This window comes from Cordyceps javanica, chromosome 7 (assembly GCF_051103115.1).
Source record: "Cordyceps javanica chromosome 7, complete sequence".
Classification (NCBI taxonomy): domain Eukaryota; kingdom Fungi; phylum Ascomycota; class Sordariomycetes; order Hypocreales; family Cordycipitaceae; genus Cordyceps; species Cordyceps javanica.
Genome location: NC_139301.1, coordinates 2,928,041 through 2,953,969, shown reverse-complemented (window position 1 = coordinate 2,953,969; position 25,929 = coordinate 2,928,041). Strand labels below are relative to the sequence as shown.

Sequence of the window (25,929 nt, the reverse complement as noted above, 5' to 3'; positions counted from 1 at the left end):
GTCCTGCACGGTTCTAGTTCTGCGGCGTCACGCTCGGAAAACGGCGGTCCGTCTCTCCGTCGACTTTGACTGTAGTCAGTCCGGCATTGATCCGGTCTGATAGGTTTGGAGGATTCTCAAAATCGAAACCTCGGCTTCGTATCTACCCGTTGAGCAAAATCAGGCTATGGGACTGGCGTAGAGAGGCGCCGCGAAACACATTGCTCACGACTAGCTTGTCTAAGCATGACAAAGAAGCAGCGGATGTGATTTCCCTCCGTTATCTAGTAATTTCTTACTTTGGAATAATTTTTTCAGATTTGATCGCCATTCTTTGTTAAGCAGTCCGAGGCAAATTTAACTCCCGTTGGATTGGCGAGGGTATTCACACGTACCTCAAAGCTTACATAACCACGGCCAGATTATAAACCCCCGCTATACCAAGGATAAGCTGCAGATAACTAATTGTGTCCTGTCCCAGCCCTCGTGGATCACTTGCATATTCACAGTTCGGATCCCGTTATGCATTCGGACCGCAAGTGTGCAGTCGGTCCACAGTTGTGCGGGCTGGATCGCAGTTGTGCGGGTCGGACCGCAGTCGGACCGCAGTTATGCGGTCCGACCACCCATGGGTGATTAATTAATCTAGACGAAGACCGCTTCGGACCGATAGCTAAACACAGCCGGTTCAAGCTCATTCGGCTGTATGTCGACCATATGGGTACCAGATGGAGTCTTTGTGAGCAGAATCAATTTAGCAAACAAGTAAGACGTAGCGGGCACCTGTGGTCCGCGTTGAAATCAGCATAATGTAGCAAAACCAACGATCGATTTACAGATCAAACTAGGAGGTTGAATTCATTCTCTCCTAACCATAATGTTCTAGCCCCATTCGGCGAATGTGCAGTACCCAACATGGACACGAGTGAGCGTTGTAATCGTATCAACAGAGTCTCCTTCCGCTCGGATTGCCCCGCGTAGCAGGGTATCAATGCAGTGATGCGCGTGGCTTAACTCTGATATTGCATCGTAATGCCCTTGTCCGTTCTCGTAGGACCAAATTGTACGTCTTAAAGTTGAAGCACAATGCATTAGATGCTGGCGACTTGTTGTCCAAACTTTCTCAGTAATCTCCCTGTTTTCGTCTCCAGCGACAGCGTCGAGGTCGAGACTGCTCGTACCTTCCTGATCCCAATAATATGGCCATGAAGTTGCATTCTGATGAGGATTCGAAAGCATGCCCTGCATTTTATATTCCTCGAGAGCGTAGCGAGGACATTCACGTGGTAGCCAGGCCTTTGATAACTCATCCCAGGTGCATCCCTTGGCTTTGGCTTCTGCCACGGTCTGGCCGCAGTCAAGAACTCGAACATTTTCTGGCTGCCTCGAAGCTGCGGACTCGCCCTTGTGTTTAATATGTTGTCGGTATTGCAAAAGTAGAAAGAGCTGAGCCGATGACAGCAAGATCAGCACGACTGCGACGAAACTTGCGATGCTCCTGAGCCTGTTGCTTCGCACGACTCGTTCCTGAAAGCGGGTAGATTGGTATTTCGCCTGCAGCGGCTCAGTTTCCTCTGACAATCGAAATTCATCGAGCATAGGTTCTGGCATATCGTGTTGCTTTGGCTCAGCGTTGGTGTCTTGTTGCATAATTCTGCGAGGTATACTGATACCAGAGAGCAATTAGAAGCACTTGTCCGTGTTCCGAGTATGTAGCCTGATCAATTGGCTTTATTTTTTAGACAGGATAAGAGTGTATGTAATGTTGAATTTTGCCGCTGGTGTCCGAAATGAGTGAGAGAGCCAGCCTCGGATGGACCATCGGTCCGAAGCCTGTCAGGTCCGCACCCCATACGATTAAAGTAGGATGGTCCTAGTAGGGACACGTGCTCTAGATGTGCTATAAATGGAATATTTTAACGGAAAACCACAGATACACAATACTATGGTTAATATTACATTGGTTTGACTACTGTATCGCAGTGATTTATTGGTTCCTTCTTCATAACCTAGCTAAGAACAATCGCCAAAAATGATGTTTCCTTGTGTTGCAATTTCATCCTGATCCGGTGCGAAATAGGATTTATCTAGCAGGTTATTCACACAATGTTCGGCGTGGTGGTAGTTGCGCATTAGATGGTCACCAGGTAGATTGTGTGTGAAAGCATGAGCCAAACGCAGCAACATCCAAGCACAGTGTACAGAATGCTCACGACGAGTAGTCCACCATCTACTGTCTCTATTGTCATCCCCCATTGTAGCAAGGTCTTGCAGTCTGATTCTCGTCTCGCCATCCTCTGACGTCCAATATTTCCATGTCGTGGTTTTATTGCCGTAGTAAGTAGCGCCGGTGCCAATGAACTCATTAATGCCGTGTTTGGAGCACTCGAATGGAACCCATGCCTTGGCAAGAAGATCAAAGTGACAATTGCGAGAGCGGGCTTCGGTAGCTGTGCCTCCACAGGTCATTGTCGGGCGTGGTTGGTGGTTGGATGCCGCTTCCTGGTGTTGTTCTTGAGTGAGGAGAATCGCCGCGAGACATGCGATAATAAGGACAAGAACGACTGCAATGATTTGGAGAAGACGATAAGACGGTGAAAAAATTGATGTGCTGCGCTTACACGAGCAGATCTGGCTGGAGCTTTCGCTAGGCAGTTTTTCGTAACAGGTCTCGCGGCGGCGAGTTGGCCAAAATAAAAACCCAAGTGTACTCATTGTCGTGGCTGTGATGATTGAGTTCAGAATGCGCCAAACCGAACTGTGAGTGAGAGGAAATGGTAGCCTTGTTCCAAACAGCGTAATGAAAGTCCTGTGACCTGGGAGGTTAATCTACAATCGACTTTGCTAAAGCTCGGACTGATCGGAAAGTTGGCCTTCTCACCAACCATAGTTAACTAGTACACGCGGACCGCTCGGTCCTGGTAGGACTTTATCCGACCCGAAAACCCGACGATATGGCATGGCATCGAGAGGCTACATACAATGGAGCAGCAGAGTTTATAGCAGTTTTAAAAGGGGAATCCTTATCCATTGTATTCAGCATCAAGCAAAGTCTAGCGACCACACAGTGAGTGGCATTGGAGAAATCACACCGCTGTACTCCTCTAACTAGCTGCGCTGCAGCACAAATGCACAATCGCACCCTGGCTTCGCAGGAACCGCTTATCAAAATAAAACCACCATGGTATGCCCTCGCGAAGCCTTCAGAAAGGTCCGCTACCAATATTTTTCTTTCTTTAAAATGCAGTCTGTTCATATGAGGATCGCCACGCTGCTCATTCCTCTGAGCATGCTGATCTTTAGCCTGGCGCAGTTGCGGCAACATTTGTCACTGCTAGCAATGACTCCATCGGCACTATTCGCGATGCTCCGTCAACAGAGTGCGATACGGAATGACTACATCTGTTCTCAAAACTATTCTATTGAACTGCTTTCAATTGATCCGCTCGTCATTTATCTGAACAATTTCCTGAGAGAGGAAGAGATATCACATCTCATTGCGTCGAGGTCTGTACTGCCGCATGTGAAAGTAACCAATTTATAATATTGACCAATTTTTCAAGCGAGACCAACTTCAAGCAATCTCGAGTCCTTGCTGACTACACGAAGAAAATAGTCGATAGCGAGGTTCGCAGCTCGCATTCAGCGGCTGTTCCAAGCAGTGACTTGGTTGCGTCGTGTCTAGAAGAGCGCATGCAGACAATTCTTGGCAACGTACAGCACGTTGAAACAGAACCCATTCAGATCGTAAAGTACAAGATCGGCCAAGAATATCGTGTCCACGTGGACTGGTTTTTTTCACCGCAGAACAGGACAGTGCCGTCCAGAAATGAGACCAGACAATGGAATCGGCTGGCGAGCATATTTGCCTATCTCGAAGATGACTGTGTTGGTGGCGAGACCTACTTCCCTCAGCTTACTCCTATCTCGGGTATGATGGATAGCACCAAGTTCAGTCGAGGAAACAGCAGCAAAGGCTTATATGTAAAACCGAAAAGGGGTAATGCCATTTTCTGGAACAATTTGCATGCCAACGGCTCCGGGGATTTCCGAGTTGCCCATGCAGGACTCCCTGTGCACTCTGGGCAGAAAATAGGATTGAACATATGGAGTCATTACTTGTTCGACAAACCAATCATAGGTGATGGATCTTGGATGTAATAAATGGAAGCCTTTGTTCAGGACAACGTCAAACATGTCACTAGCTACCAGATCTACTCGAGGGTATCGAAAGTTACTCCACCTCGCTCATCTTCTGAGTGATGATTCAACCTCTTAGCCACATCTACCAGATTTACGAGAGCCGATATATGGTTCCACGGAAAATTCCGGCGTCCGCGCGCCAAGCGTCCAAAGAAGCCTGAAGCCATCGCAAGATAGGGTCGACTGTCTAGACCACTGGAGCTTTGCAGGGACACGGCGACACAGCTAAGCGTTGCCATGTATACAACGCGGAATATAGAGCTTGTGAAATCGAAATTTAGTATTTGCGACTTCATACTCTCTATTTTGTGACTCACATATTTGAGAGAACATCATCAGGCATAATTTGGCCAGTAATCAGGAGTAGAGCTCGCATCGAAATCACACATCTATTGTGGCTTTCTGGGAATTTTTTCGCGCCTTGGAGAATACCTCTGCGCGCATGAATAAATAGAGTGGCTTCATGATACTTGATAAAGAGATCAAGCCTGGTTCTCCGTTCTTGATGGCTAAGAGTGGCAAACCTGGCGTCCAACTCATCTCCGACGCGCAAATCGGACGGAAGCAAGTCGCGCCAAATCTCTAACCTTTTGTCGAGCTCATGGAGCCCGGTGGAGAGCTTGTCATTCAATGAAGTCTGACTGTAGGAATGTCTGAGGATAGAGGAGCAAAGCAACGCAAAGTGACATCGAATAGATAGCCAGTCAGTCACAAACGGATATCCTTGCAATTGGGGCGGCCAGTAGTCAATGAAGTCTTCATCGAGCGCCTGGGTGATGATCAGCGTCGGTCTTCAAGAATGAGAGTAGAGCGTACCGGAGGTGTTTCTGATCGGAGACAAAACGTCTTTTCCACGGCATAGAGGAACCACATTGTCCTCTTGCACCGATCCTCGTCACCATGGGACACACAATATCTCGGAATCATTCTCGCTTGTCCCAAACGCATGGTCTGGGCACAATGGATAGATTCGTATAACAAGCGCGAAGCCTGTGGCGCCGCGATGGCCAGTGCGGTGTAGCTCTATTCAAATTAGTTCTGCTCCATCAGTTTCTTCCGTTGAACTGGATCTGCGTACAATTGTAACTAAGACCTGTCTCGCGTGAGCTTGATTATACAATACTGTTCACGTGAATGCCTATACCTGCAGATGGCACAGTGAAAACTCGGCGTCGCTAGCGAACTGAAGCTTGAGTTTAGTCGCAGTATTCAGCAAAGTTTGAAAATGATATGCCGGGCTGTTAGGACGTGAGCCTTCTCCAATCAGATACGAACCCAGCGCCAAGACGGCGTATAACAGAGCTGCCTTCAACGGGGAGCCCAGCTTGTCCGATATTGCCAATTCGAGAAGTGGGCGTTCCAAAAACTCGGATATGCTATTGGAATCAGATTCAAATTCGACCCTGTTTTTTTCATGGTGTATACTACCCTTGGGGGGCTTCAAAACAAGCTATGCGATACTGTAAGCGCGCTCTTCGTCCACGTACTACTCGTGTACAAAAAGTCTTACCATTGACACAGTTTATCACAAACGCTGGGTCCGCTCTTGCAATGCCATCAGTAGCATCCTTCAAAGTTTCGCCATTATGGCAGATGAGCGATTCGGCGCCCTGGGACAAAGTCTGACTAAATGACTGTAAACCGCTGGGTTGGAGCAAAGTATGCGACTGGCTACTCTGCGTCCGAGCGACATTCAACAATGCTTCAAGCAAAGGATCAGGCTGTCTCTTCTATTATACTTATTAGTAATTTAACTCATGCGTGGGTCATTTCGAACCGCAAACTTACGCGATGCACTTGCTGCATAAAGGTTTCTCCATCCGCTACGGTTATTGCCGCCTCAGCTGTTGCTCCGAAGGAGCCTTTATGCACCGGACTGGAAGCCGCCACCGAGGGTTGGCGTGGGTTTTCAGCGCAGTATCCAGAGACTTCGCTAAAGTTATGGCGATACCCAAATTCTTCGTCGATATTTAACGTCGTTTGTGCAAAAATGTCGCGAGCAGAAAAAACTGTAGCTGATAGGTCATTCGGAATAGAACTCTCATTTTCAGCCAAGTCGGATGACTCTAAGCTTTCAAGATTGTAGCAGTTAAGAAATTCGTCATTATCAATACTTCCCATAGCTGTCTCTCCAGTAAGCAAGCTAGATTGCTTCTTGGAAACTTCTGGGTCGTGTATCGTGGATATATCTGCGTTGCTGATCGAGCGTTGGCGTCTGTGGGGCGTAGGAAGATACCGACAGGTGAACCCAAGTCTCTGTTATAAATGAACGTTGTTATTCCATTGTCTAGCTTCAGAGAGGTATATATAGCTTTGGATTACAAACCTGGCAATGCTGGCAGCAAGACTGTCCATCGCCTTCATTCTCAGTCAGTTCTAAGTTGTTGTATTAGTCTCAGAGTAGAAGAAGCATACAGCGAGTTTTTCGACGTCGACAGCTCTCGCATGCCCCCTTTCTCCTCGTAATTCTAGTCGTTCTATCGAGCTGTTGCATGGTGCTGTTGCTATTGAATCCAGCACTCGTACACTCGATGGTCGTGACCACCACTCGAAATACGCAATATTATAATCTTTTCAGATGTCTCTGCATGAGAGAATATAAAGGTTCGCAGAAGACGTAGTAGTGGAAAATGGTAGTTTCCCTGGTAGGAATCCGGGCAATTCTGTTGGTAGCTCTATTGCGTTGGTAGCTCTGTTGTGTGGGTTGCTGTGATGCTTACCTACCTACATAGTCATCTAGTAGACTAGTACATGCTCGTCTAAAGCTAGTCCACCTTCAAAGTACCTTTGCTTTTGCATGGCCGATCAGCATATTTCTATTACCTGAATCCTTCATCCTTCATCCTACCGATTTTCTTTCGCCATTTGATCTCTTCCAATTTCTGACGGGTAAACTTTTTAGTAAGTGCATAGAGAAACTATCGGTGCAATCTTATCGATACCGAAGCCGTTGAGGAGGCCTTGATATACAGTCGTCGAATTAGCCGCCTCCCCTCATTCCCCCTCAACTACCTGGCATCTATCAGCTTGAGCTATTAACTTTGCAGACGAGATTTTCTCGCGGGGGCATACCGAAACATTCTCCACTTCCAAAAATAGTTTTTGGGGTCTATATTTCCCATTATCGTCGTGGAACATGACATCTGCGATCAAGGAGCTGTGCACCCTGTCAGAGCGGGGTCTGTTTCAAGGCCGTTCTAACGGATTGGCCGACTATCCAGTTTGAGAAAGCGGCCGCGCCCGAGTGTAGCAGGCAGCCTGGTCCGCGATCTGCGACCTTTCAATTTTTTCCAATTTACCTACCTTGGATGTAGATAGTGTGTAGATAGTTTATTCCTTGCTATTATCCCTCAATTTTATCTCTTCTTATTAATACTAGTAATAAATAAGTTTACTTATTACATGTGCGCAGTCATTCTTGACTGCGAGCACGTGAAATCTTATAAGTACTTAAGATAGCTACTACTTCTACTAGATTAATAGAATTAACTATCTACCTACTACTTCTGACCACGTACTGTGCAAAGTAAAGTGCTCGTAGGCTCGCGATCCTGTTAAATGTTAACATAGTCAGAGAACAGAGGCCTGTCAGTATTGACGAGCTACCAGTTATCATCACCCTCTAGCTGGTCGATTCTGGCGACCCTCCCGGGTCTGATATGTAAGCTATATTTTTTAAAAAATACTAAAAGTTATCTAGGTTAGTCTTGATAAGAATTTTAAAAGGTTTAAATAGTTCTTCAAGCTAATAGATATTAAATATATTTATTTTTTATTTTAAATCAATACGAAACATTTAATAATAGCTAGGATAGAAATTAGAGCTAAATTATAATACTTACGCTTCTTCGTATCTAGTAGAAATTAACTCCATACGATCTTGGGCTATTCTCTACGATTAAGACTATAATATGAGGGGGGGGGATTCGAGGTTTCTATGGGGAGTCTATCTGCTTCTATTACCGACCGCAACCTCCGCGCCCCGATAGTCGAGAGCTTCGGTCGCAAAAGCGATCTGAACATTAAACCCGTTGCTATATTTGATGTATGATAGATGGCGTAAAATGTCGACAGCTTTCTTGGTCTTTTCCATGCCAGCAAGCGAGCCCTCGGAAATGTTTGGCCAGCCCTCCTCCGGTGCGTGTTCCACGCAGTCCGCCGGAATGGCTCCCAGCTCCTCAACTAAGAAGTTGTACATGTGCCACGCACCCACTTCGAGGAAGCGGATGTGTGGCACATGTAGTATTTCCGCACAGCATCGACCGCTAGCTTCCAGGATGGTCCTGTCAGAACTGCCACACATTTTTGCTTCATGGTGTGTTTTCACTGCGATGCGCGCTGTGCGGAAATTGGTAACGAAGAATGCACAGAACTCATCTCGAGAGAACAGGGAGCAATGTCTAACAAGCAACCTGGCCAAGTTTGAGCTCGTCTCGGCAAGCCCTTTGCGTTGATTGCAATGAATGCACAACGGGAGGGGGTTCTGCATAGTATTGCTGCGCTAACGTCGGGCACCAGGCACCCACTTCGCGGCACCCCTCCACACCGAAAAAGATGATACTCTTGGACAGAATTCTTTATATTGTACTTATTATAAATTATAATATCAAGATTGTGAAGATGTTTCTACTACCTCATTATGCTTGCAATAGAGCTACTCAATAATGATAAGAAAAGGGATAAAACCAATATTGTATACTAGCATTAATGTGGCAAAGGATAAAGTTGAAAGTCCCGATGATAGACGAGCTGCTCGATCCAATCAAAGATAAACTCCTCATTATATTTGCCGAACGTCCCCCCATAACTGCGGTCTTGTTCGACGGGCGTGACCACATACTTACGGCGCTAATCATATTGCCTGTTCTGTTGACTAAATCCTGTCGAGAAGTCGAGCCACAGTACGGGGCAAGCACTCTCAGTTCTACAGAGGCCTGGCAAATCCCAATTACCAGGCAAACTCGACAACAATTGCACGAAAGCTTCTCGGCTCAATTACGCCACTTCGTATAGAAACTCGCCATTACCTCTGACAGGCACCCTCGACTTCACGGACGATACCGTTAACCTCGAAACTGGACGCAAGTAGCCTCGTCTTCCCACCATGATTTCGATCCCATGGCCGGGGCCGCGAGTCTAGTCCAACTGTTGTTGGCGTCGACACCAACATCGCGCACTAACGACCTCGTCCAAGGCTCAAGGCTTTCAAGCCTGGTACGATCAGGCTGAGGCACGTTGTTGCAAAAGCATTACGGATACTTTATACAATCTCTCCGGCGATGTATAGTCACGTGAAGTAAGCTCGAAAAGCGGCATCGTTCCGGCGCGCAATCGTTTGTTCTTTCATCTAACAAATCTCCTCACTGGTTGTTGCGAGTTATCCATTGCACCAAACAGCGCGGGCCGCAATTCCGATCGCGCACAAAATAAAGAAAATTACCGCTTCGCAATCGACGATCATGAGGCTTTCAGTGTGCTTTGTCGGTGCTCAGCTACTGTCCCTTGCTGCGGCATGGTCAGTCTACCTCCACAAGTACGGCTGCAACGAGGCTCCCACCGAAGGCAGGCTCATCACGGACAAGGCCAACAACGACCAAGAGTGCCTAAGGCTGCCTGAAGACTTGAAAGATTACCCGTCGTTCAACTTTGTGCGTCCCATGGGCCGCTGCCGGTTTTCCTTTTCGACGTCGGCGGATAATTGTCACGACAAGGTGTACACCAACACGTACGACGCCAACTATGAGAGAGGCTGCTTCAGGGTGAAGCAAGATTGGCAGTTTTTGACTGTTGTCGGGTGCGATCACAATGAGATCCCCGGTAATTAGAGTCAATCACATCGATGAGCGAAAGTAAAAGTTGCTGATGAACCTAGTTTGAGCGGGTTCGCATGAAAGCTCTCAAAGATCACAGATGGCATTTACATATCACTCTGATGCGTTACTTTTACAAGCGACGTGCACGCCTATATGCAGATACATAAAAAATCCGCCTCATGATACCCATAGAGTTGATCTAAAATTGTCTATAGCCAGTTCTTGTGCCTTGTGTGCTCTATGCTCTTGTTGCCTCAGCTGTCCCACACAGATTGCTTTCACAGCTACCCCAGATTGAGCCGCAGGAAAAGTGAAACCGTGAAAGGCACCCCGCCAACGTCTTTCTCCCATTACACATATACTTGTTTTTTTTTCTTGTTTTTTTCTTGTCATCTTTTTCATATGACTCAGTCTCTTCCTAGGATATTGCACCGCCATGTTCAAGGCAAGACATCATTGTCCCCGCGGATGGTAGAACCTATCAGGATCGATTGGACAATACCGCGCACCTTGAGTTGTAAAGTTGCTCACGAAGCTGCGGAAGAGCGACCAGTCATACGTCGCATTTGCATTTGATAGTCATAGTAGCAAAGAACCAGACTGCGGATGGCGGCCAGTTAAAAGATGGAGATGGGAGCTCGCGAGCATCCGTATGCAGAAGTAATCGTACCATGCATGCTGGAGAAGAGAGCAAAACAGACACTGGCAAGGGGTGTATTAAGCCAACCGTAAGTAGCGTAGCCACATGCCGGACCTCTCGGAAGCTTGCCCCCTTCCGCATTGGCTAGCATATGATATCATGGTCTCACAAAAGAACTGGGGAAGCCACAGCGGCGTGCCTCTCCGCGGACTTGCCACTTAAATCCGGGGTCGCTTTTGCCATCACATCGCACATTCATCTCTGTATCATCCACACTTATCCAGCTGAAATCTAGACAATAACTTTTTCGCGCGACCTTGCAGCAATTTTTAGTTGATGCAGCGATCGCAGAAACTGGTAGGGCAATCTACATGAACCAAATTGCGTGAATCGGAAACGCATCGAGATGGTGTATTCGGCCGCCGCTAATGAGGAGACGGTGCGTTTCGGCCGGCCGCAATCAAGCAACAAAGGAACAATTTTCCGCGGGTGGCTTACTAGTGCAAGTTGTTTAGAAATCTGACTCGAATGGCCCGCAACAATGGCTTATGACGACACCAGCGCGCCGCGCAGAGATTGGTCGGAGCCGGTTCTTGTAGCGACGCAAGAGGTCTGGCGGCCGAGTCGGCCTACAAGACTTCCGTGGCCGAGCTCTCAGTCATCTGTTCGTAGATAACCATGGACTTCCCCATCTCTGAGCCGAGACAGGTTCATCCTACACACGTTTGCTGGATCGAGACATGATACGCGGTGTCACCACACACTCTACGACTCCCATGCTGTCCGTGTAAATGCCATACCCAGTCTGAACAGTCTACAGCCTCACTGCACGGCAACGAACACCTCCAGTCTCTGATTCACACGCACGCCCACGCACGTACTGTGGACCGCGGTCCAAAAACACAGCTCTCAAACAATGGAGTCTCTCAGCAGAATATTCTCCTCCGCGACCGCCAAGCCGCACCGCACGAGGGACCTCCCGTCGTCGCACCCGCCCTTCCTCGACGCCGCCGGCTACGTCGCCTTTGCGCCCTCGGACCCGGAGAACCCGCTCAACTGGAGCGTCGCCCGCCGGGCGTGCATCTCCGCCGTCGCCGTGCTGCTCGTCCTCAACGCGACCATGGCCTCGTCCGCGCCGAGCGCCGTCAGCGCCTCCCTCACCAAGCACTTTGGCGTCTCCCAGGAGGTGTCGGCCCTGACCGTCACGCTCTTCCTGCTCGGCTACTGCTCGGGCCCGCTGCTCTTCGCGCCGCTGAGCGAGTTTTACGGGCGGCGCGTCATCTTTGTCGTCACTTTTGCCGGCTACGTCGCCTTCTCCTTCTTGACGGCGTGGCCGCCCAACTTTGCGGCGCTGCTCGTCGGCCGCTTCCTGACCGGCACGTTCGCGTCGGCGCCGCTGAGCAACGCGCCGGGCGTGCTGGTCGACCTGTGGAACCCGGTGCACCGCGCGACGGCGTTTGCCTGCTTCTCGACCATGGTCTGGATCGGGCCGGCCGTCGGCCCCGTCGTCGCCGGCTTCCTGCAGCTGACAAAGGGCGACGAGGGCTGGCGCTGGTGCTTCTGGATGCTGCTCTGGCTGGGCGCCGCGACCATGCTGCTGGTGGTGACCATTCCGGAGACGTACCCTCCCATCGTGCTGATGCAAAAGGCCAAGCGGGCGCGCCGCAACGGGTTCGACGTCAGGGCCGAGATTGAGGACTCGGACCGCACCCTGGCGGCCGCCTACAAAGTTGCACTGACACGCCCTTGGATCATCCTCTTTGACACAATCTCGCTGCTGTGCGCCGTCTACCTGGCTGTCGTCTACATGCTCCTGTACATGCTCTTCTCCATCTACCCCATCGTCTTCCAGAAGATGCGAGGGTGGAATGCCGGGATTGGCGAGCTGCCCCTCCTGGGCACCGCCGTCGGAGCGGCCTGCGGCGGAGCCATTGTGGCCGTGGACGCACACATCAGGCAAAAGAAGATTGCGAGCGGCAAGCTCAAAATGTCCGATCTCACCCCCGAGGATCGTCTGCCGATTGCCATGATTGGCGGCATTGGCTTCTTCATCGGCATGTTTTGGCTCGCCTGGTCGGCGAATTTCAAGTAAGCTGTCCCTCCCTCGGTTCACGTTCGTCCACTGTTCCCAGCTAATCATTCCTCCGCAAAGCTCTGTGCACTGGATCGTCCCCACCATCGGCGGCGGCGTCCTATCTGCCAACATGCTGCTCGTGTTCGTCGCCTACTTCAACTATCTCGTCGACGTATACCTCATGTACGCCGCGTCGGCGCTGGCCGCCAACACTGTTGTCCGGTCGGCCGGCGGTGCGGCCGCCCCGCTGTTCACGCGCCAGATGTTCTCCGCCATGGGCGTCGGGGGCGGAGGATCTCTGGTCGGCGGCGTGGGTGTGCTGCTGGCGGTCATTCCGTTTCTCTTTTACAAGTACGGCGCGCAGATCCGTGCGCGGAGCAAGTTCTCGCCGACGGGTGAGAAGAGCGCAGCAGCGGGGGGCGAATCGAAGGAGCAAAGCAGACAAGCAGGGAGCGCCGCAGACGAAGAGGCCGCTCTGGAAACGACATCAAACGAAGGTTGATGCAGATGTCTATCGCTCGTGGAGAAATGTCGTGGGCAATCTCATGCAAAGCTGTGAATCGCCACTTGACTACACCAGAAGTTGGTTTGCTGCTTCCTCGGTCTATCCCGGAGGAGGTATGCGGTTGAAAGTCTACGAGAAATGACGGACAGAATATAAACATACTCCTAATGATGATATTGTAACTCAAAACTTGGTAAATAGACATGTACGATAGCTCTAGATAGCCAAAACGGTGTATCTTTCGGTGCCGTCGGTGCCTCTCGGCGTTCATTGCGGCGCAATCCTAGCTACGACCATGTAGTCCATGTATTCAAATTGAAAACCACAAAGGATGGAATCTTTCGACTAAAATAGTGTAGTGCAATCTCGTCAATGGCACAGACGTGCCTTGTCTCATTATTACGATCCTGGAAACATTGTTTGGCTGTGAAACCATTAGGCCTCTGCCGCGACATTCATGTCAAAATGAATGCCGTGAGTCCACGCAGTATTGTTGCAGCACAGCTATGAGGACCTTTTGGTGCCTTTTTTTTCTTCTTGTTTTTGCCATACTTGTTTCCTTATGCGGCAGACCAGACCCTTCTCATTAGACCCCTTGTATTTCGTCCAACCAAAACTTGTCGAGAAACTGTGACAAGCCACATTTGGCACTGGTGTCATCGCATTTGCCTTTAGCTGTGGGCAACTAAATCGCAAGTAATATATTAGCGTTTGCGGGTATATCCCAACCCCTCGTCTGAAAAAAATCTGCTAGGCGTCTTTGCAGTTGGGGGACGACGTACTCTTTGGCTGCATTTTGTGCTCAAAAGCTGAAATCATCAGCTGAGCCCTTTTACAGCTGCCCAAACTTGAATGACGGATGCTATGGATTGGATCAATCCAAATACTATGGTGAGAATAAGGACCAGGATCGCCACCCAGAACGTGTACCACTGAACCTTGTTGCGCCTATCGTACCACCATTGAGACAGTGTAGAAGGCTGGCTTTCCTCAAAGGCTTCCAGAATTATCAGCAGTCGGTCTTTCCAGTGATCGTAGCTGCCGACCTCCCGAGATGCTGGCGGAAGATTCCTCATTTCAGAATCTAACAGGTGCTTGCTTTGCTGGTGTCGCAGCCAGGAGAGGCACTCGGCGTTGACTCGCGGAAGAAGGAGCGATAAAGTTTCCCGTAACTCTGCAAGTACTGTCCTTGGAATGACCTCGCTTATGATTAATTATGTCAACGCACGTTTCACGGTGTCACAAGGCCAAGGTGTCGCTGAACTCACTTGCGAACGGAGTCCTCCATCCAACGCAAAATGGAGACATGATAGAAGATATAAATACAGTCGCTCTCTCGAAGCGCCAGATGCTCCAATATATTATTTGTCCAACATATCTTGAACCCGCCAATGCATTCCAGATTCTTGAGTGTGAAATCCTTGGGAAATCTTTGTCTTGGTTCCCCTTGGCTCAGGAATCTACCATGTCCAAGCCCGTCTTTTATCACGTCTGCAATGCCACGATGCAGCGGCCATGGCACACTACTATCGATTGAATAGACACTTGTTTCAGTCCTCACGTTGATCATTAGCCATAATCGGGCAACAAGTTCGAGTACTGCGGCAATGCGTGTATCGTCGTTTCCCAGGACGGACGAAAGAGGGTTCAGCTTCAGCTGTTGGATCAGATCAGTTTTCGATGTTGTTGGATAGCAGTTCATAAAATGAACAACTTTTGACAAGTATTCCGCTTTTGTGGCCGGCTCGAGTGTCGGATCACATTGCAAATGATCCTCGACATACAACATGTATGCCTGTCTCCCGCTGTTTCCGATGCCTTTGTTGTTGCTTGTCGGCCAGAGAGTACTCATAAGCTTATTCAAGCCCTCTGAAGTCAACAAATAGCTCTGATCGCTACTTATGGATGCCATTTCCAAGTAAATTTGTCGTTTTTGCCAGTCTTACTCGATATCAGGTTGGAGACTTCATGAAAGGCGGGGAAGCTAAGCCTCCCCAGGCAAATACTTTTCTGCTCCTAGGAGCAATATTTGATTCAGCTGTTAAAATGCCCACCTCCGATGCTGGTTTGCACCAATCATCTCATCAAACGTGGCGTAGCGTCGTCCTTGCATGCATCCTGCAGGCGCCACGGGCGGCAACAAAAGTGGCTGGAGACTATCTCAGTCCTGCGCATATTTGATGTGGAAAAGCGGCCTAAATCGTTTTGTGAATCTCGTGTCATGAATAATGTATTGGCCACTCAGAAGAACAAAACCCAAGCACACGAGCTGCTTTGGGGAAACTGCACGCACTGCTGAAAGACTTGGGATCGTGATCTGGCAACTGTGGCATGTTACCGGGACTGTGGCCGAAGAGTGGTCCAGGGAAGGGGGGATTTTGGAGCGAATTCGTGAGCTCTTGGACGCTACAGCTCATGAGCTTCGACCACCAACTTCTACTTCTAACACGAATTCTCCACATTATGGTTTGAAATGCTTTCTGTTCGGAAAAGACATAAATCATGCCGGACCCTGCGTCGCGATTGTAAGCGAGTGCCAATATGTCAGGGACGCAGCAAAACGCATCATCTCCAAGTGCAGGGTCCTCGAAGAGATGGAGTTCGGGTTTCTCAAGCTTGACACTGCCCTCAATCTTTGCACGGGTGCAAAGGATGGAAACGAGGAAATGCTCACTGCCGAACAGGGAGATGATTTCTTTAGTCAGGGCAGGCCAGAGAGAGAAGACTATGACAAGTTCCTCGTTACGACTCTTTTCGGGGCCGAATTCCAGACTGCTGTTGGCCTCGAAATTGCTATTCAACCAGAGCAGTTCCAACGGGTGGCAAGACTGGGAGGTTTACTCAATATCAATAATACCATGTATGGTATCACAGCTGCACATGTCTTCCACGACGACCTTCCAGAAGAGAGCACAAACTTGACTTTTCGACTAGACGAAGCAAATGACCCGGCTTTCCTGAAAGCACAGCAGTTTGAGGCGCAGGAGAGCGAAACGTCGGGTTCGATGCACACAGAGAGCGCTCCAGCACCAGTCATGACAAGTGAGAACAACAAATACTATATCTTACTTCTACCGCAAGAGAGTTCAGTTCTAACAAGGAGTAGGTCCACCGTCAATTATTTATCAATCAGCGATGCACCAACCGTCTAGCGAAGCTTTAAATTTCTCATTGGACACGCCAATTGTTGGGCACTTGACCAAACTTTCTCGTCCCGAACTTGACTACGCGCTCCTACGAATCGATGACGAGGGCTCAAAGTATAACTCGAACACTTTTTCGGTTTATATTTCAGGTGAACTCACGACTGTTATGCCGGAGCGATGGAGCCGGGATCTACCTGCACTAGGCTCAGCAGTTATAGTGAAATCTCGCTCCAGTGCTCAGTTCGATGCTTGTACCGTTTGCTCGCCTGCTCTTCTTCGAATTCCATACAGCTCTCGGCTGTCCAAGGTGTGGACACTTTCGGGAATCGAAACAAGGAAAGGCATCAGCGGTTCATGGGCTTTTAGCTGGCCGGGCGTCGAATGGTTAGGTATGGTGGTGGCGGGTTGCCCAGCTCTGAAAACAGCGTACCTCATTCCTGCACCCGATCTAGTCCACGATATTACGGCCCGTGCTAGCAGAAGGACAGTATCGCTACCTGTAGGAGAACTTGACGCTTACAGGGTGGCGATAATCTCTGATAACGCGGTAGACCTTGCACAGTTCGCGCGGAGCCGTTCACCCGGGAATTATTTTCATGACAAGACAGAAACACCACTCTTTCGTTCTGTGCGGATGGGAAAGGATTCTGCAGTTAGGTCTCTAATTACGCGCGGTGTAAACGTGAACATCGGTGAGACCGTCACAGTAACAACGCCTGTTTTCCTCGCTTCCGAGCAGCAACACGCCGAGGTACTCGAAGTATTACTTGTGAACTATGGGGGCTTAAATCAGGGTCGGCACCAGTCGACTGTGAGTCCGCTGTATCGTGCTGTGGAAACAGGAAATCTTTCCATGGCCGAGTTGTTACTTGCGAGTGGCGCGAACGTAAACCTTGGTAAAAGTGTCCTGGACACGTCGGCTGTTTTCCTTGCTGCTGAGCGCCAACACGTTGAGATGCTCAAACTACTGCTTCTATGGGGTGATAAATACTATAAAGGGCAATGGGAGAGAACTCATACGCCACTATGGCTTGCCATTACTAATCACAATGTTGCAATAACGAGTTGTCTCCTAAGTCACGGAGCGCGGCTCGATGGCATTTACGTCAGGCGGTATACAAGGGCGGCGAGCGCAGCAGCAGCAATAGCTGGATCCGCCGAAGTGCTTCAAATCCTTGAAGCAGCCGAGGCCGTTGAGCCTCCCATAGTGCCAGAGGGATACTCATTGTCTGCGGAGAAGATTCGAACGCCATCTTCGTCGTCAGGCGAGCAGATGGCCCGTGAGATATCAGAGATAAACGATCTTATAAAGAAGAGAAGGTATCTAGACGCTCAAAAAGCCAACTCTGACGATGACGCCGCCGGGACGGGAACAAGTGCCGAGTCATCTGCAACCAACAAAGGGAAGGACAAGGAGCATGAACAAGGGAGCGGACAAGGATAGTAGTGACACATGAAGACAGGCTCCAGACTGGGCCGTCTCAGCCCGCGATCAAGGAAACTCGCTCGCTCGCCCATGACGTTGAACAAAGCAAGCTATGAAGAACAAAAGAAGACCTTTTCAAAGATGGATCCTGCTTATTTGCCCCGTTGGCCATGCTAATTGATTAGTTTTGTACAAATGCTCCTTGCTATTCTGGCCGTCTCGCAATCGCGCAGCAGGTAGCTGTAGGGTAGCACTTTTCCCCCTGTGCTATTGTTGAATTTCTCAAAAGTCAGCACAAAAGGTCAGCACAAAAATCCTTTTCTTTTCCCTGGTGTGTGTCATGGATGTTGTGCTTGAAACCTCTGTCCACGCTGACTGCGCATTATCCGCTGCATTGTCGTCTTTGTGGGACGAATACAACGCACAATGATGCTCTGGTTGTGACGGTCGACAGTACTCGCCCCCCTCCCTTGTTTGACGAATCTTGGGGCGCAATTGTTTTTGAAAAAAGTTTACTGTTATATTTCATGCTATTGACGAGGATAGAGACCCGAGACGCCTGTAAAGACAGAGTACATTGATATGGCACCGCTCAGGCTCACCGACACGCTACCATTGTCAAGCAAACTCCTCCAAAACCTTGCGCCACGAGCGCTGCAGATCCGTCGCCCTCTCCTCCCGCGCCGCCCTTTCCAGCACCGCCTTCAAGTCGGTCCCCGATGATGATGCGGCCGCGGCCTTGGCCGTCCCAAACGCACCCGCTTGCTGCGCCTTGAGCGCCGCCGCCACGGCCTCGATGCGCTGCACGCGCTGCGGGTGCGTCCCCGTCTCGGCCCTGTCCAGGTCCAGGCTCTCCAGGTACGACGTGAACGTGGCAGCTGCGCTGTCCGCCGCACCACCACCACCACCACCGGCGCTCTTTGCCTCGGCAGCGGAGGCGGCGGCAGCAGAAGCAGAAGCAGCTTCCGTCATAAAGTCGGCGACGCACTTGTACCAGACCTCGCGCTTGATGGCGCCCATCTTTTCGTGGGCCAGGTACGGCTGCAGCGTCTTGATGACGGCGGCCGCGACGGCGGCAACGTCCCGCGACGGCGACCGCGTGTAGCCGCGCGCAATCGCCTCGAGGCCGTTGCGGGCCGTGTCCATCAGGCCCTTGTCTTCCCCCTTGGAGTCCACGTCCATCTTGTCGTCGTCCGTCGCCGCGTCCAGGTACGGCGTGACAATGTCGGTGATGTCGCCCAGGAGGTCCAGGTCGGGCCGTGCCTGGGCAAACGCCCAGAGGCTGCGAAAGGCGTGCGGCCGGTACTCGTCGTTGTTACGCCTCGCCTCGCGCAGGGCCACTTTCTTCATCTGCGCGGCCACCGGCGCGCTGTCCTGCCAGAAGACGCTACCGCTCTTGACAAACGTGGGAAACGACGCGAGCACCTTTTCCTTGCCGGGAAACGTCTTGAGCGCCAAGGCCTTGTCAAAGGCCGGCCAGAGGGCTTTGCAGTTGGGCTCGCCGATGCCGCCCGTCATCTCGGTCGCGCTCGCCACGTCCGAGACCGCCGCCGCGATGGTGAACGCGCCCGTGTGCCGGAGCGCCCACTGCGTCGTGGCGAGGCAGCGCTCGACGAGCGCGACAATCTCGGGCACGTAGCGCATCACGGTGCGGCCGCTGCCGGCGTGCTGGCTCCAGACCTCCTTGAACACCTTGCTGGAGTACTCGTCCGTGTCGTGCGATCCGAGATAGGTAAACGGCAGTAGGTCCGCTTCCTGGCTGGAGAAATGATCGGGCGAGATCTTGGCCAGCGAGACCACGACGTCTGATACCTTTTGGCGGCGGCTTTCGTCTTCGCCGCTGAAATACAGCTCCACCAGACCGCTGCAGAAGCGCTGTCGATCAGCGTCCCCGACCGCCCTCATGATGTACGCGGCCGCTCTGGCGTATGCTTGGCTGACCTCGTCATTCTTATCCAGAGTCTGCCTCTCGAGAAGTTTCAGAAACTTGCCCGACAGCGGCTTGATATCGTTGGTGTGCCGCGTAAACAGCGTCGTCAGCACCCGGCTGCACCCAATCTTGGTCGGCATACCAATGGCGCTCTTGATCGTTGCCTCTAGCTTCGGGGCTAGCTGCAGCATGACATCGGCATCGACAAAGCGCAGGCAGTTTTCAACGGCCTCGGAAATCGGCGACTGGTTCACCATTTGCGAGCGCAGCTTGTCGATTTGGTCACGGCTCTCCTCTCCGGCACGCTGGTAGTGGTAGTTGATCTGCTGCGGCTCGATTGTGCTCAGCAAGCCGAGCATGTGGGACACAATCTCTGGGATGAACGGGCGCAGAGACACGCCGCCGTGCTTGCAAATCTTCATGACGGTAATTGTTGCGAATATTTGCACGTCCTGCACGGAATTTTCGATGCCCTTTTCGGAGAGCAAGAAGGGTAACGCCTCTTTCATCATCGCCTTGGCTGCGGCGCTGTGGTTACTCTCCTCCAACTGGCGCACAAGACCGTTGGAGAGCCCCATACAGAGCTTCAGAGCTGCTTCACGCACACTGCCCTTGACGTCATCAAGTACCTTGAGCGCGGCGGTCCAGATATCACGATAGTATTTCTCATACTGCACGAATGAGCGGCCATGTACTAGTTCGGCAACGGCAGCGCAGCTGGCTTCTCGCATGCGCCATTCGCGACCGAGGATGCTCTTCAAGAGGTCTTCCATAATGGCATCAAAGTGTTCGTCTATAGTAGCATTGGAGTCCTTGACGAGGGACTTCCAAATGTCGTCCATGGACCTCTGGACGTTGGAGTTTGGATCGAATCGATATCTGTAGAGTTTCGGATACAGCTTTGGATCGACTTCGGACTCGGACAGAATGTTGCTCAAGCCAAAACGGCCAAACGCGGACCGCGTAGACCAGGTTGCGGCGTTGGCAGCCAGTGACATGAACTTGTACACCAGCCGTTGATCACCAACCTCGTTTGCGAGGTTGACAATGTCTTTGTAGGATGTGACGGAATTGCCTTCTCCGGTGGGCAGAGCGCCAGGCTCGAACAATTCCGTGTCCTCTTCGACCTTGAGCTGCGTGCTCGAGCCCGTAAACGCCGACACGAGGTCCTTAACCAGGGCGGATTTGAGATCAGCATCACCTCTTTCGTAGACAAGAGACAGACCGCGAGAGGCTGTCTCCTGCACCAGCTCATCACGCGCGTTGAGCAGACGCATGAAGGCACCCTGAGCTTCTCGCAGACGAGACTGGACCTGCTCAATATGAGAGCAGTACTGAACAATGCAGAACAACCAGATACCGGATGCTTTGAGCAGGGAAGGCTTCGTACCCTTGCAGTCTGCGAAGAGTTTGCCTAGAACAGAGGAAACGATGGAGCCCAACGCCTTGCTTTGGAACCCGCCGCCTCGGTACTCCACGTCCATCCCCAGCTTGACCTGGTCAGAGTCCCATCGAGCAATGGCTGCTGTGATGGCTTCTCCCACGGTAAAGTGAATTTCCACCTGCTTGATCTCGTGAAGAGCAAACAAATCTTTGAGAATACTGCCCAACGTTCCTTGCTCCCATTCCACTGGTGCTGAGCTTGCATCTCCGGCCTGGGTAGTTTCGATGGCAGATGCCAGGCGACCAAGTGCGGCTATGGCATGCTCGTTGCCCTTCTTCGCCTGTACCGCGAGCTTTTTGATGATGCTATCGAGGCTGTGTTCGCCCTCCGGTAAAGGCAAGGAGAGTCCAGCAGACCAGAGCTGGGCAAATGAGTCGAGAGCTGCCTCGAATAGCGAAGCCGGCGTAGAATCATCCGCCAGGTACGACAGGGGATACGCTGTTTCTGGAACCTCGCGATCATAATAAACGCATCGAGACTGCAGGTGGCCGAACGCTATCAGTGCACCCTCTGCGGCATTCAGGTCAGGGCCAGCCTTTCTCTGCGCATTGTCAAAGAAGCCGTGGAGAGTGACAGTAAAGTTGGAGACGGCATCAATGCCATTTGCAGGATGGGCGGCCAGTATGCCGATGGCCTTGGCGGCAAGGGTTCGGATTTCCCGATTGTTCGACTTGACCAGAGGAAGCAGACTCATCGTCTGCCCCGTCAGCAGGCCAATCGTCTCGGCCTGGGCAAGCGAGGCAACCTCGACAAAGCAACGGATGCAGTCTTCCACGATAGGGGCGTCTTGGACAAAAGCACCTTCGAGACACGTTTGGAGATAGAATACGAGCGCTTTAGAGTCGACCTTTTGCAGGTATGCGCGGACCTGGTTCTGGGATTTGATGTCATTCTTCAGCTGGGCACCGAGAGCCTGCATCCAGTCCGGCTGGACGGTAAAGCCGTCTAGCGCCGAAAGGAGCATGAGGTTCTTGCAGTATTTGAGTGCGACGGGAAACGCGAGGATTCGGGAACCATGGAAATTTTGAAACACCGGACGCGGTGGCAATGTGGGCAAGCCATTGATGGATTGTCCGCCTGCCGCAGGCGCTGGCTCGATCAAAGAATCAAAGTACGTCGACACCATCTCCCTCCAGTCGGGCATTGTTGTTTCTGCCTGGTTGTGGGCAAAGTAAGTCCACGGGTCGAGGCCTTTTTGGCCCTGCTCGATGACATCGTTGCGCTCGTTGTACTGGCCGGCAATGGCGAGGATATCGATCCACCGAGCGTGGACGTTGGAAAAGGAAAGGCACTGGTTCGCCCACTTGACAACGGCGTGGCGTGTGCTGCGTACAGCGGGAGGCTCGTCGGCCAAAGACATGTAGGTGAGCAACATGGTCCTGAATACGAGGTTGCCGGCCGTGACGCTGGGGTCGATGTTCGCGGTCAGGCTGGAGAGAGCACCGTCAATGTTGACGACGGCATCGTTGGTCGAGTCCTCGGACAAGGAGCGGAAGAGCCAGGCGGCCAGGTTGAGCTTGTCGTCGGTTGGCATGTCCGCGCTGCGCGCCAGCAGTCCGATCGTCTCATACGCGCGCGACCGCAGGGCGATGTCGTCACTCGCGCTAGACTCGGCAACAGGCCAGCCTTGGCTTTCGACGTACTCTCGCATCTTTCGGATCAGCTGCGGCCCAATCGTGAAGCCTCGCTTGGACGGGCCAATCTGGGCGACCCAAGACAGATACTGGAACAGGGCCTTGTGGAGTTTGGTCCGCTCGAGGGCGCTCGAGGGCTGCAGCGCGTTTGACGGTGAGCCTTCCTGCGGGGGCATGAAGTCGAGCGTCACAACCCTGATGATGCTGTCCGTCATGGTCGTCGAGACGGCCGACTTGGAGAGCATACCGAGGATGCGTGTGCGATTGGCGGCGGGAAGCAAGGCATGGGCGGCGAAGAGGCGCGCAACAAGTGTCTCGTCTTCCAGGGACACTGAGCTCCTCTTGATGATTTCCTCGCCGGTGGAAGCCACCCTCCCGTCAAAGCTGGCAGCAGCGTAAAGGGCGGGCAGGAACTTTTCCTCGTCGGTAAATGCGGCGCTGGCGAGCAAGGTGACGACCTTGATCTTGAGCTCCGATATGCGACGGAGCAGCTTCTCCGTGTCCGGGCTCTCGGCCGGGAACAGAGCCAGCTCCGGGCTCGAAAGGGTGGGGTTTGACTGCGCGAGCGTCTGGGCGCCCGAGGTCGCCCGGAGTCGGAGAAAGACGCCGAGCAGGTACGCCAGGTACTTTGCGTCGGCCGCGTCGTCGAGGCCGAGAGCGGTTCTGAACGCTTCATCGTCCTTGCTTCCGCGCGGCGGTATTCTTATGTCCAGTATCAGACGGAGGACGATGTTGAGAATGGTTGCCGCGCGGGGCTGGTTCTCGTCTGTTACGAGACCCCTGAGCGCGATGGGCAGAAGCTCACGCCGGTCCTCGATATCAGTCCGTTCGAGACTGTGCAGGATAAAGGAGAGGTCTAGCTGCTTGATGACTACAGAGTCCGTGTTCCTGTACTGCTGCAGCAGCGCCTTGACGGGTAGGATGACCTGCGGTGGCTGGATAAACGTCTTGAGACGGGCCAGTATTTGAATAACCTTTGTACCAGGCACGTTAGAACATCAACTTGATCGCTTGGCTGGCTGGTCTGCCTCATACCCTGCCGCGGACGCTGGCATGGTCGCTGGCGGCTTTTAATATCAGAGGCGCCAAGTAGCGCTGCAGTAGCTCATGCAGCTTCTGCTCCTTGTTGGCGACGCCGAGGATTTTGAACTCGACAGTCTCGACGAGCTGCAGCTCCTTCTGCTCTGTAGATGGGGCAGCCATCGCGGTCCCACGAGAGAGGCGTTTTGACGCAGAGGGGGGGGGGGTTGACAAGGTTTATACGCAATCGTGCAATTGTACGCTCAACATGACAAGAACGCCAGATTAATGCCGGGGCGAAAATGGAAATGAAATGAGATGAAAGGAAGCAGTACTTTTTCTTTTTCTTTACGTTACAAATACCTTTGAGATGGCAAAAACTGCAAAGTCAACCACGGCCGCCTGGGATGATGTAGACACACTGCGGCCTGCTCAGGCGGCCAACATTACGACACATGCAAGTTCTGACTAAGCAGTTTTGCCGCAGCGAGGCGACGCGACAACCGGCAGGGCTGAGTAGCCTTGCACATGAACTCGATCAATTGCTGGGCTGGACTGGGAATGACCATTTCGCAAGAATCAACAATGTATACAGATCTCTTTGCATGCCTCGCCCGACTGTGTGCGAGTGGTCAATGGTAGCCACAGAACTCACACTCGAGGTAAGAAGATGAAGAGTGCCTGGCCCGTGGGACAGCACCAAGGTTAAGAGGCCGGGCGCTGCCAACTCACTAGTCCATACAGATACAAAGCCCCAGCTCGTTTGTGAGGGGGGCGCAGGCTACGACTATTTGCGTACTGTACTCAGTATACGGAACATACGGCCGATCAAAAAAAGCTCCCGGGCCACAAACCTCGGAGTGAGGAATCACTCTGGGGGTTGGTAGCCGGTAAGGCTCTTCTCTGCCTTGTCGACTGATAGGGAGAGAGCATGTCGTATCGACTTTCGGGCCTTTGAAGATGCCAAGGCCCAACGCCAGAACTTTTCCCTACTATTATACTTTGAGCGCACTATCAGTAGCTCCTCCGGGTATTTCAGCGCAGTGTGGCAGGCAAACAAGTAAAAGAGGTGTTCATGCCCCATCCCGGATAGCTAGGCATGTTATTAGTTGCCCATACAAAACGCCACAGGTCCGCACCGGCAGGCCAGTAATAAGCTGTACACCATCCAAGAGAAAAAGTGACGGCCCACAGTAAGTACGTGAAGGACACGGAGGCTGCCCGGCCAAACGAATGGGGGGTCTGGAAGGAAGATACCAGCGACGTGTGCGCTCTATGGATTCCCACGGTTCAAGGTAGATAGGTTGAAGAGGAGGGAGAGAGTGTGAGAGAGGAGGGAGGTAAAGGGAAGGTGAAGAGAGGCAAAGAAAGAGACAGACACAGACACAGAATGAGCCATCTTTTACTGTCAAAGAGACTGCATGTCCCGGCAACAATGGATTTCATTCTTATTAGGGCTTCGATGCGGGCAAAGTAGAGCAAACCTCAGTCTATGCCAAAAGAACCAGGGGCACTACTTACTTGTTCTAGCGTCGTGCCATCAAGCAGTCCTCCACACACACACCCCTCCCAAGCTTCGGGAGAGCGATTTTATTTGTCGGGCGCGCGCATCCTCGCTGCACGGCCGTGGCGTTGCTGTCAAAAGAGGGTGCCGCACCACCTCGCATTCTCACTTGGAGTCGTCAGGCGCGGCCGTCATCAAGCACAGGAGAAGCCAATGACCCTCCAGGGTCTGCCCTGGCTTATTGTTGCGAGAGTTGCATGAGCAATTGCATTGCCGTGCCAAGCCAGGTTGCAGAAAGTCAGAGCGTTCATGGTACGATGAGGCTTTGGCTCATCAGGGACACGTGAAAGAAGGGTGTCATCAACGTATCAGTAGCCGGCCTTATTAGCTATCTGGTCCACGGCCAATGTCTTGTTTCTCAAGTCCCGTGCTATGAATGGCATGACGGCTGCGCTGAGTAGAACAATTATCAATTATCAGAGCCGAGACTACTGGTAGCTGCGACATGTACGTGAGGGAGGAAGGAGAGCAGGGGGGGGGGGCAGAAAGTAAGTCATGTCCTCAGCTGGACAGGTCGGAAGTCTCGGTAAGTACTGAGTACTGTAGAGCAT

General features: G+C 51.7%; 5 protein-coding genes across 5 annotated transcripts; 3 read left to right on the top strand and 2 right to left on the bottom strand.

The window, feature by feature from the left end:
- Positions 1–8,128: 8,128 nt before the first annotated feature.
- On the bottom strand, positions 8,129–8,485 carry V2A60_010377 (uncharacterized protein; the record flags this gene model as incomplete). The annotated part of the gene is made up of 1 exon (XM_083261633.1): positions 8,129–8,485. The coding sequence occupies one exon, from the start codon at positions 8,483–8,485 to the stop codon at positions 8,129–8,131; it is 357 nt and encodes a 118-aa protein (XP_083117759.1).
- A 1,156-nt stretch (positions 8,486–9,641) lies between these two features.
- Positions 9,642–10,007, top strand: V2A60_010376 (uncharacterized protein; the record flags this gene model as incomplete). The annotated part of the gene is made up of 1 exon (XM_083261632.1): positions 9,642–10,007. The coding sequence occupies one exon, from the start codon at positions 9,642–9,644 to the stop codon at positions 10,005–10,007; it is 366 nt and encodes a 121-aa protein (XP_083117758.1).
- Positions 10,008–11,551: 1,544 nt separating this feature from the next.
- On the top strand, positions 11,552–13,211 carry V2A60_010375 (MFS transporter; the record flags this gene model as incomplete). The annotated part of the gene is made up of 2 exons (XM_083261631.1): positions 11,552–12,723; positions 12,788–13,211. The coding sequence occupies 2 exons, from the start codon at positions 11,552–11,554 to the stop codon at positions 13,209–13,211; spliced, it is 1,596 nt and encodes a 531-aa protein (XP_083117757.1).
- A 2,597-nt stretch (positions 13,212–15,808) lies between these two features.
- On the top strand, positions 15,809–16,366 carry V2A60_010374 (uncharacterized protein; the record flags this gene model as incomplete). Its single annotated transcript, XM_083261630.1, has 1 exon — positions 15,809–16,366. The coding sequence occupies one exon, from the start codon at positions 15,809–15,811 to the stop codon at positions 16,364–16,366; it is 558 nt and encodes a 185-aa protein (XP_083117756.1).
- A 2,038-nt stretch (positions 16,367–18,404) lies between these two features.
- V2A60_010373 (proteasome stabiliser-domain-containing protein) lies at positions 18,405–23,997 on the bottom strand (the record flags this gene model as incomplete). The annotated part of the gene is made up of 2 exons (XM_083261629.1): positions 18,405–23,768; positions 23,830–23,997. 2 exons carry the CDS (start codon positions 23,995–23,997, stop codon positions 18,405–18,407), a joined length of 5,532 nt encoding a protein of 1,843 aa, XP_083117755.1.
- Between the last annotated feature and the right edge of the window lie 1,932 nt (positions 23,998–25,929).